An 11,841-nucleotide genomic window follows, 5' to 3' on the forward strand; every position below is an offset into this window, starting at 1 on the left:
ACATATTGTCACACAAATTTATGAATGTCAAGTGGCAAGAGGCCATTATTGTTTTCGCTCACAGGCCGGAGAGAAAGCCACACTGCTTGCTTCAGCCATGCATGCTCTCTTTATCTTCTCACACACACAGTCTCTCTCTCTCTCCCTCCCTCTCTCTCTCTCTTACACAAACAGAGTGAGACAGAGAGGGGTAAACGACCAGACTAAATAGTTTACTCCTCTCAGACTGCAGAGATGTGGAGCAGACAGGCTCAGTCACACTCTCCCACACAGACAGCCAGACAAAAGTTACTGAAAGCAGAAGTAACATGGCAGACGATACTCACATTTGAAACACACCATTTTTAATTCCTATTACTTGATGTACCTTTGTTTTTATATCACAGTATAGTCATTTCAACCCATATCTTTCAAACTCATGCATAGCCTGTTGGCCCTTCTCTACAGGAAAGAGAGGAGCACACATTATGCAAACAAATACAAAAACACTATTCTTACCACCTAAACCATGACAGGCTGCGCACACTGTACGCATGTATGCAGAGATAGTGAAAGACACAGAGAGAGAGTGAGATGCTTCATGAACACTCTGTTTAAACAGGTGTCTGCCCTACAAGCATGGGTGTGTGTGTGTGTGTGTGTGTGTACGTAGAGTCTTGGGTGTCGGAGAGCTGTCATTCCTCACCATGATCTGTAAAAACCTGCTTCCTTTAATCTGATGTGTCCACCAATTGTAACTGAAGCGTTTTTGTGTTTGTGTTATCATATTTCTCAAAGCTTGAGCGACAATGCTAACACGGCAAACCTTGTGACGTCACAGAAATTGCAATTATTTCAGCCTGCATGAAGGCCTTTAGGGACACCTGTTTTAGTCAGATTTCCTCCCGCAATCTAAATAAGAATATAATGTTGTGGAGTCAATGCAGTAACAGTAAGTTGTTGTTGTGTTGTTGAATTCAAAGTGTTTAGTATTAGTATCTGTGACAGACTGTAATAATATCTTATGTGGTTACATACGTGTTTGGATATTCCCTTCAGGATCCTTTAAATCTTCAGTTTCAAAATGAGAATAAAGTGCCCCAAAGTTTCAACTCTTTTCAGTTCAATTTTGACAAACAACATGCTCTCTGGGTTATAGAGATCAGCTCCAGATGTTGTGGCTAACCTATATTTACCCTTCTAGTAAATGAAAGCAGAAATAATTTTATTTTGTGGCTTTTATTTTTAAATGATCTCTTCTGGCTATAAATGACATACCATATTGACCTAACACAAGAAAACTGTGGCTGAAAGTTTCAATTCTTCCCAAGCTACCAATGTTGCTTTTAAAAAAGTTTACTTTATTATGCATGATGTGTTGAATTCCCAAGCTTTACTCACCTGGCTGTTTGTGGTCAAGCTGAGTGTCTACAACTTTAAATAGTGTTTTCAAAGTCAAAGTTGAAACCTGCACCTGTGTTAAAGACTAAACAAGTGTACCTGGCCCAAACTAAAAATAAACACCTGAGAGCACAAACAAACTCACCTTTCTGACAGTACACATGTGGCCGAGGGCATGGCCGCCTTTTAATCCACCCTATTCTTTGCTTTCTATTCAGAGAAGAAACAAAGACTAAAACTCTTTCATACACACCCAGAGCAATATGCAAATATGGACTTGTTCTATTCTATAAGTAAGTTTCACATAAACAGCAAAGCATTCATAAACAGTTAAAGAAATCCAAAGAGGTCTTCCCATCATTAATGAGCAGTGAGTCGAGCCCGGCTGCTCAGTCTTTATTCAACGAGTGCAATTGAGTGTCAGAAACAATCAGACATCGATCAGTAAGAATGACAGCTTCCATATATGTGTTCTCAATAAGGGGGTACAGGTACATATCTCGTGGGTAACTGAACTCCTTGAAATTCTGAGTTATATCTGGGCACAGGACCTCGCACACCACATCTGCTGTTAAGCACATTTATTGAGACGTTTTAGCTCACAAGCTGAAAACAGGCTGATAGCTTCAGTTAATGCACGGAAAACGGCGACTTAATGCTGCCCTGGTCTGCTCTGCAACACACGCGCACACAAGGCATTAATGGTGTATTTGGATGATCCGAGGGTGGACAAATAAATGAGGGAAAAAAGTTTACAGTAACAGATTTGCTGGAAATAAAATTAATTTTAAGTAACCCTTGTGATAAAAAATAAATTAAACACACTTTTTCGGGCTACTGAAAATTTCTGCCCTATTGCATCAGCAGGAGAAATCTTCCTATTCACTCCTTTAGCAGCCAAAAGCAAAACATAACAGGGCCCTTAATCTAATTTTTGTTATTCTGTGACAAGACTTCATCTCTAATTTAAATCTGCTCAAACTCAATAAAACATTTTTGATTAAGGACCGGATGCCTCTGTGTGTATCCCAAATTAAACCGGTCTTTGTCTTTAAATCATAAGTCCAGAAAAGGGTATTGATCAGGAGTCAGTTATAGTATACAAACAAACTCTAGTTCTGAAAGGGTTCGAGAACAGTGAAGCTTATGAAACAAGAGTTAACAGAGTAACACTACTGCCCTCTGCTGACCGCCTCTCCAACTCAAAACTTGTGCGTTCCTCATGTTTATCCTCAGCTTTGAGAAATGTAGCGGCAACTACAATGGCTTTAAAAGACTCTCCAGATGATCTAGTTCTATAATACTGTGTAAATGTTTTCTTAACATAACTCAAACCACGAACTACTATTGAATTAGTGTAGCAGAAAAATAACTATTCAAAGGGTCTCCGAAGATGTCTTTCTTGCCTGCTATGTCTGAAAGGGATGGACAACGTAGGTGGATTTTAGTCAGATTCTATGTGCGTATCGACTTCTTCTCCTCACAGGGAGGGTAGAGCAAAATAAGAGATTAAAGCAAGAAATATATCTTTATCTAACCCTCCATGTGCTGCGCTCTCCTCTTGTCGTGCTGGTGCTTGGTGAGTCCGTACTTGAAGAACTCATAGACCGACCAGCTGATGGCTGTGGAGGGCATCTGGTAGATGACCCTCGCCTGGACTCCCTTGAAGAAGCCCTGCAGGCCGCCCAGCCTGTACACTGTCCGGAAGGCGTGGGCCAGGCCTGAGATGCGTCTGTGGGCTCCTTGGCCTTGACTTTGGCCGGGAGACAGGGAGCCGAGTGCTACAGACTCCTGGGTGTTGAGCAGGGTCTTGCACACGTCCAGAGGTGTGGTGGCGGCAGCCGCGATGGCTCCGGCCAAAGCTCCGGACAACATGTGGGACGAGGGATTGTATTGTCTTTGGGGGTTGAGCAGCTCCTGAAGGTACTCGTAGGTCATGAAGTGGAGCGCCTGGAAGGGTATGTTCATGGTGAGCTGGGTGGTGTAGCTGCGGTAGAATGCAGCGGGGCCCTCTTTCTGCCACACGGCACGTACACAGTCCAGTACGCCGCGGTAGGGTGAATTATACATCTGCATGCGCTGCTTCACAACTAAGGGCACACGGGTAGATGTGTTGATGGAGTCAAAATGTGTCCAGGGTTGGCAGCAGGAAGGGGGCAAACATGGAAAAGAAAGGAAAGAAGTATTATTATTTGAGCTGTAACTTGCAGTAAAGGACATGAAGTTTCAACAAACACAGAAAGATGTAGTGTGTCATTTTTACAGACAGCTGCACCCCAACCAACAGCTGCACAAGAGGACTCTGACCAGTGTCCTTCTACTGACATGTTTGGGCAGGTGGACTAGAGGCAGCTGTCAAAGTCTGTATGTGAGGCTGCAGGGTTAAGGCCAGCATGTGAAGAGGGTCGGCCCAGTTATGGCACCTGTAGATTACTTTACTACTTTTTGGGAGAGAGAATGACTTAAAGATATAATGAAGATTTTCATGTTAATAAATGTCTGTTAAGTCTCAATCTATCGCCGCATGAGGTAACACAATGGTGATTGAGCCTATGATCCACTGATGAAAGCCTTTGCATTTGCAGTTTATAGTATTATTATGGACTGGGTGATGTTTTCCATCACCCAGCAGTGGTTGGTCTGCCAGAGAGGGTAGGCGGAGCTAAGCGGCTGCTTTTACGGTCTCTGTAAGTGCTGTGAGTAAACCGTGATCTACTATGGCTGAACAAAGAAAGAAAAGATGGATGACTACAGATACAACTTCAAAAAGAAGTGAAAATTCAGATGAAGGCAAACAGTCTAAAAGCCAAAAAGGAAAGCGACCATCAGCGAGGAAAATCAAGAGTTACAACTGTAACTAAGGGAGCCAACTGTAGACGTCTGGTTGTCTTGGACGTTTGCCGCCAAATAGAACGAAACTGAGAACTTCAAAATGATATCTTTAATATTCTGGGCCTTGTAATCTGTGATGAGAGGCAAATGGCACTGTACTGTAAAATGTTGCCCGTACCTTCAGCTGGATTCATGGCAGCATCATGAAGAAGAGTAGCCACACACCCAGCTGTCCCTGTAACAAACACACTCTGGAAATTACACATCAACATAATCATGCACTTAGAAGGAATACAGAAGAGAGTGCAGCAGAGAGGAACAGAATGAGAGGGTAAAAGCAGTTTTACTTGCGACAGGATGAACTATTTTGATCATGTCACAGCCTTTACTGCCTTATTTCTACAAGATGTCAGCAATACGTCATCATAGCAGAATTGGTGCTTATTCATGGCACAGGAGAATAAACTAGAGATCACCTTGACCGAATTCAGGAGACCAAACCTGAGCAAAGAGAGACACCTAGTGGATAAGGCAGGTCGTTGCTCCTTTGGGAGCTTTAAATGGAACCCATAAGCTTTGAAAGACAGGATCAAGAGAGGAGAGAGCAGATGAGACGTGAGAAAGAGGACTTACCCAGCCTCCCACATAACTGGAAAAGAAGGAAGAGAGAGAGAGAGAGTGGGGAGAACAGGGAATAAGGCAAAGGTTGACATTCAGGGAAACTTTGGTTTCTGTTTCCTATCTGAGCTCTACTCCAACAAGACAAATTGTTTAACTTTCCCAAAAAGGCAGCGACAGAACGACAGCTGACCCTGGACTCTGGAACTGTAGCCATGAAAAAAGGCTGTATCCAATTTGATGACTTGCCAGGGGGTTTTTAGGAATGGTCAGGGCCTGTCTGCATTGTACTCGGATTAGGCTGAGTCAGCAGCTTCATAATGCTCGGCATTTGGAGGTTGGAGTTGGTCAAGTCCTACAAATCAATCTAACAGTGATCTCAAAGTTAATTTAGCCATACATGACCTGCACATGTAGAGAATATGTCACGGTAAATGTGTGTATATGCATATTTTTGTGGTACCATTAGCCAAATGACTGTTAGCCCCTGGGTGAATGACATCACTTAGAGTCTTTTTGAGTTTCTCATAGCAGGCAAAATAAAGGGCATGGGCAGGTCCCGCCCCAACCGCTGTTGCATTCAGCCCTCTCATTGGCCGCCACACTCCCTCTGTGGCTACAATCCGGCGGAGGGCATCCATCACGTTCCTGTAGCGGGCTGCGGGGTCGGGCTGGAGGCTCTGCATTCGCGTCTGGAAAAGAAGAGAAGGTGGATTTAACTAAAGCTCAGAGTCAACAGTGTGCTCCCTTTCAAACAACCAGGGCTTCAAGTATTAAGTTACGCAATATGTCAAAGACATTTGACTTGAATTTGATATTAAAATACAATTTAATGCATAATTTAAGACTTACCAAATGTCTGCCTCGTGCAGACAAAAATAACAAGGCAATGAAAGCAGTCCTGAGTTGGCTGCTGTGTTAATTACGGGTCAAATAAGGGAAATGGGGTGTCGACATTGTGTTTGGAGTGTGTTGGTGTACATGTATAATTGAATAGAAGGAAGTATGTCGTTACAAGCTCCAAGGTCATAAGGGGACATAAACTGACTTCCTGCAAGCCTCTTTTCCCACTGGCCCTGAAGCACACCTACCTCTCTCTCTTCCTCTCATGTACACAGAGATTAATGAGAGATTACATAAACATTATTTAAAAGGACAAGTGTGAGGGATCAGTGTTTCAGTCATCTGCTTTTTAGTATCAAGAGTTAGGTTGCACAGGGACAGCCTGGACTGGTCTATCTGTCTCTGAGGAGCCAGCAGCGACATAATCCCTGAATACCAACCTTCCAGCTGAATGGACAAATTTACACCCCACTGTGTATGTTCATGTAGTTCTCTAGCAAAGCATAAACATGGCCTCATGTCACTCCATACCGCAGCTGTGGAATGCAAGGCACAAAAAAAAAAAAGCTAGCTAACAGTGGTACAAGTATGCATCAAGTTACTTCACGCCTGGCACACAAAACTATTGTGCAGCGCATATAGTTAAGAAAGAGTGTTATCTAAATACTCATGCCCAATATATAAGCATGCATGGATGTCTCACATGGAAGTGTATGGCTCTGGTGTGTTTACCTTTGGTATGTTTGCACATCTAGAAAGCAGTGACCTTTGTACTTAATGTAAACACTACATCCTCAGAGAATTTGGGTTTATATTAAGTTCAGTTGAAATTCCACTTGAGTGCAATGTGCTGTTTACACTCAAACAGACCGACAAATGCAACATCCTTTACTAAAACCACAACAAATTACTGGGATTTAGGCTACAGTAGAGTGAACGACAGCTTATTCTCAAACTATAATTACACAACAATCTCTTAAGTGAGGCGCTTATCGTACAGCAGCAGGAAGTCTTTTTTGGTATGGCAGGAAACCTATTAAAAAAGGTACACCCCAGTTTCTTGTGATTTGATGCCAAAGAGCACCTCAACACTTTCTCCGTCCAGGAAGCCCTCCTTTACTTTTTTTAACTTCTACATGCAGTAGTCTTCATTTTGCTGAGTCACACTGCTTGTAAGCTCCTGCATCTTGCACGTAACGTGGCGAGATCCGGTAGCACACATGAGAAAGCTCTGTGTAAACTTAGGTCTTGTCCAGGTTTGGGGCTCGACAGGCTGCACCAGAGTTAGACTACAGGTAGTGGAGACATGAATGAAGCATCGGCGCATGAAAAGCTTTCAGTCCGACATCGACAGCTGACAATAAAAAGCGCATTGCCACTTACTTGCCCCTCTTTCTAACCCTGTATCTGTGAAAAACAATGGCCTATAGTGCATTGCCACACCTAGCTGACCTTTTGGGGCAAAGGGGCAATAGGACATGCCTTATTTGTAAACTCCTACATAACAAGGAAGGCCACATGATATGGAGCCAGTGAAATTGCATGACTCACATGTGATCAGAAGACCTTTGCAAACATTCAGTTATGGTGTGTGAAAGAGCAGGCCTGTAAGAGAACTATCAAACTGTGTGTTGGGAAAGTAGCAACAGATGGTGGTCTGTGGACTGTCGGGGCTAAATTGGTTGAAAACTGCAGTGTAATTCATTTCTGTGTGTATGTGTAAGTTTCTAGACTTATTCAACCAGCACAATGTTTTTGTAAACAGAGTATAGCTGTGGTCTCCCACAACTGTACTGTTGGAATTAATAACTGGTTCCTCTTATTAGCTAATGCCAGATGAACTTGTTCATATCCGGTTTAATCACATTATAAAAGTACACACTAGTTACGCATCATTATATCAACTAAGCCTTTGAAAGCAAATTGAACCCATCATGATAAGTAATGTTGCGTTAAAGCTACTGTGAGGAACTTTGCGTTGATTCTGGCGCCCCCTGTGGACAAAGTACTTATCTCTTTGCTGATTTTGTCCTGTACATGCTTAAGTGGTTGTTTTTCAATAAAAAAATCTCATGCTGCTTTCTGTAACAGTCAAATGTATCACTCACTTTACATTTTTTCCCTGGATGTATGTAAATGTAAACAAAGGCAGCGTGTATATGATCACTTTGTCTGACACCTGGCCCCACCAGCAGTTTCAGGCATAAAAATTACTATATAGCAATAATCAATCTTGTTGCTGATGGTCTTGCTTACTTTTGTAGCTCATACAGAGTAATCAGAATTAATTTCAGTCTGTTTCATAACCAGTGAAAAACTCATCACAGAAGCTTTAAGTGGCCAAATGGGCTCCAGTGTTTGACCCTGCTTAAGGTTGTCATAACACCGTTAGCCATGGTAGCTAACGTAGAACGCGCTTAACTTATAATAGCATGCTAACAAGTTAGCTTGTAGTGATGTGACACGCTAGCGTTAAGTGAGCCGACTGACCTTGTCCTCACAGCCGTCAGCTCTGCAGCGTGTTTAGGTTAGCAAACAAGCTAATAAGCTATGCTAACAAACATGAAGGCTAAACAAATAATATCCCCAAAACATAACAGACAACAGGCTGTGAAAGCACAGAACATTCATGACAAGTTGTGGTTCAGCTGTTAGCCTGTAAGCTATGCTACCTTGACACAGTCGATGGGGAACATGAGGCAGTGCTCCATGATCCCGGCCACGGCTCCAGCCAACATGTGGGTGCTAGTGGAAGCACCCTGTGGCAGACCCTCATAGTCTGGTTCAGAGTCCTCTGTTTGTGCATCCTGCGCACTTCGGATAAAATCAACAGTCTGTAGCTCCGTTTCCCCTCCGATCCGGGGTGTCAGGCTCCCCACGATACTTTCCGAAACTCCCCAGAACCTGCCCCCCAGCCATCGAACTTCTGCCCCGGCAGAGGCACCAGCAACCCCGGGATCATTGCCTGTAGTCTCCGCTGTCATCCGACGCCTCCTCACAAATCCATCAGCTTCCATGAGAAACCAGGTAAGATGTTCAGTCTTTAGGCACGCGGACACGGCGTCTAGTGGGTGATTCAGTCCTGGAGTTTTACATTCCCGTGGGGTGGTTTCACAGCTTCTCTCCAGCTACACCATTCCCTCCCCGCCTCAATGCGTCCCTGCCGGAGTCGAGCAAGGGAGGCCGCGGTGGACAAATACACACCGAGCTCCACCACAGGCCGCGATGAGGAAGTGACCTCTGATTGGTTACTTTAGCCAAGTCCTACTCACGCCATTGGTTGACAGACGTGCCACTCATGATTGGATTTTTGGTGAAGACTTCAAACCCTGTCATGTGGCAATTCACATGTGGGGTTTTGCTAAACTCAGTATGCATCTGTTGAAGCCATCAAAAGACTCACCTAGGTCACTGCAGGTCATTCTAAAAACAAGCTTATATAAAACGGCTTAATTTGTTTACACTTATGTTGTCCCATAGAGCTGCTTTTATAGTCTCATTTGCATTGTTGGAAACGACAGCTTTTAGTCATTGTTGCACATCGGAAACTTAGGCCTACATAAAGGAGCTTAATAAACCCAAACTGATATGAGTAAGCTATTTATCCCCATTAGAAAATAAAATGTTCATCAATATGTTTATTATTAGGTTTGTGTGAGTTTGATTGTATTTGCTATTGTTCTTTGCCAACTTGAAAGGTCTCAGCCTTTGATCAGGTTTTGAGTACAGCAGCTGATCAATGTGCAGATTGTTTTGTAAGCAGCTGAATAACAACAGCGTTTATGTTAATTCCCACCCTTGATAAGCTTATTTGATTTTTTATTGCTTAATTGGCACTACATCATCTCAAATGTGCAGTATTTACAACATTATTATTATTAATAAACTATGCAGACAAACACTAAGCCAGTTATTGAGCCTCTACCACAAAGTGTTTATTTTCCACTTAATGAGAAGAGAACATTTCCTGAGTCTGGTAGAGCCCAAAAACATGGTAAAATTGTTCAGAAATATTTTATTTTCACTTGAACCAAATTTCCAAATGATACTATGAGTAACGTGTGCAATATCAAGGAAAAAAAAGCATTTCAGTGTAAAGATACTGACACATACAGAACATTGTTTTGCACTTTAGAGTCACAAATATATATTATCACCTAGTTTAGATCAATTAATTAATAGTTTGGTCTATTAAATCTATGAAAAACATTGTACGGACACACATTTTATTCATGTAATATCATCTGTCATCTGGCATGAATCTATGCACACTGTTAAACTATCTCATGTAAATTAACCCATCTGTTACATAATTACATATTTTTTCTAAATCGTATTATATATTTCAGCATCGTTGCACTCCTCATACTTGCACTATTGTCTTTCGCAGGCTTGTAGATACATATTAGTTTAATTTTTAATATTTAATGTTTAAGTGTACAAAGAGAGAAAAGTTAAACTGGAGTCAAATTCCTTGTATGTATACATACCCGGTCAATAAAGCTGATTCTGAAAAATGTTCTAAAAAAGCCCATTCCAGTTTGTTATAGCCCAAGAAAACCAAGACAATCCACGCACAAATCATCAACCAGATATTCAATTTACAACCACATAGAGCAGCAGATTCTCAAGGAGCCAGAATCGCAACTTTGGCTTGTTAAATTACTTAAAAAACGTATACATTTTCAAGATGATTGGCTGTTATTTTTTTTGTTTATCAGTTGATAGACTATTTTTTTCAATATAGTGTCACAGTACATCAGACCGGCTGACATCTCTCCACATCAAACTAAAATTTATGGACAACTAATGTTTAGGCCCTTTCTTGTTCTACTGGTTCTCAAAGTTATTCATTCATTCATTCATTGCAAACCCTGCATCAAATCTTCTTCACTGTCTGTAGAGTGTTTATTGAACTTTCCCCCCTGAGCACATACAGTAGACATCTGCAAGTTTCAATAAGGAAAATGCCTCTAAAGACACTCACATACATTTCTTTTTTTACTGTGACACCTGTAACAGCCTGCTATGGGACAGTAGCTTATATTATAATTATGAATGGAAGCTGGCAGAAAACCGTCTCCAGGCCTCACATCTTCACTGGTGATCTTCCCTGCCTGGAGGTGAAACGAGCACTTTTTTTTCTTCTTCTGAAATGAGGTAATTGTGTTTTGGTGTGGCACTGTTATGACATAATTACATTTTCTCCCTTATTGCCTGGGAGAGCCTTCAAGGGCTGTAGTGTTGAATTTCTGCCGACAAAGGGGAATGAAGTGTTAATTTCTGCTTACAAGAACAGAATCTCCTGCTTCTGATCGGGTTATGTTTGATTGTGCGTTGTCCGCAGACGTTCCTTAAAGGAAAAAAAAGCAGGCAGCGGATCAGGATCACTTCTCTTCCCTGAAACTGATGCTGCTCTAATACACCAAGGGAAAGGTCTGTTAGCGGGAAACTCTAGATCACCATAACACCTCATTTCATTCACTCCGCCCTGAGAGTGCACAATCTATACAGGCCTCAGGAGTTATTTTACACTGTCTAAGCAAAACAAAATCCAAAATCCACATTATAGACTCAAGATGGGAAGATAACTTGGTTATAATCTGCTGTGTTTGGTTGTTTTTGTACCAATTAACACCCTTCCTTCCTCAGATCCCTGCAGACAATCTCCTGCTCTGGCTCTGTCTACTCCCTGATGATCTATGGCCTCTTATCTAATTAATGCACAGTAAGTGAACCACTAGGCCGATATGACATCTTCAACAGCAGCACTAAGAAACCGCTCTGTGTGAAGAGCTCATCTTAAAACTCTTAAGGTGGGCCCTTACTGTGAGATCACTTGAGCACAATTCAGAACCAGCATGATAAGATGTGCTTTTTCGGAATATTGTACATTTTATTTTATTTTATTTTATATGTTTTTTATGAGTGAAAACATCATTTTAAAACATGTTACATGAGTTCTGTGGAGCAACATGTATTTTTTTTTTACAAGTGTCACATTGTATTTTGACATTGTTTGTGCATGCCCAAGATCTGGAAAATATCCGAATGATAAAAATAAATAAATAAACAAAAGAAAACAAAAAGAAGACCAGCTACTAAAAAACAAGTGTCACTTTTTTTCATACTTTTTCAGTGAAAAACATTTGACATTATTGGATTTTG

The 11,841-nt window shown here is 41.7% G+C and overlaps 1 protein-coding gene across 1 annotated transcript; it reads right to left on the reverse strand.

The window, feature by feature from the left end:
* Nucleotides 1–1,735: 1,735 nt before the first annotated feature.
* On the reverse strand, nucleotides 1,736–8,889 carry slc25a28 (solute carrier family 25 member 28). The gene is made up of 4 exons (XM_069659264.1): nucleotides 8,346–8,889; nucleotides 5,294–5,522; nucleotides 4,391–4,447; nucleotides 1,736–3,470 (listed from the first exon to the last, which is right to left on the reverse strand). Exons 1-4 carry the CDS (start codon nucleotides 8,688–8,690, stop codon nucleotides 2,914–2,916), a joined length of 1,188 nt encoding a protein of 395 aa, XP_069515365.1. The 5' UTR covers nucleotides 8,691–8,889; the 3' UTR covers nucleotides 1,736–2,913.
* Between the last annotated feature and the right edge of the window lie 2,952 nt (nucleotides 8,890–11,841).

The sequence above is a fragment of the Semicossyphus pulcher genome, unplaced genomic scaffold, assembly GCF_022749685.1.
Source record: "Semicossyphus pulcher isolate SPU_LCO1_2020_fin unplaced genomic scaffold, fSemPul1.0.p SCAF_12, whole genome shotgun sequence".
In the NCBI taxonomy this organism is placed as follows: domain Eukaryota; kingdom Metazoa; phylum Chordata; class Actinopteri; order Labriformes; family Labridae; genus Semicossyphus; species Semicossyphus pulcher.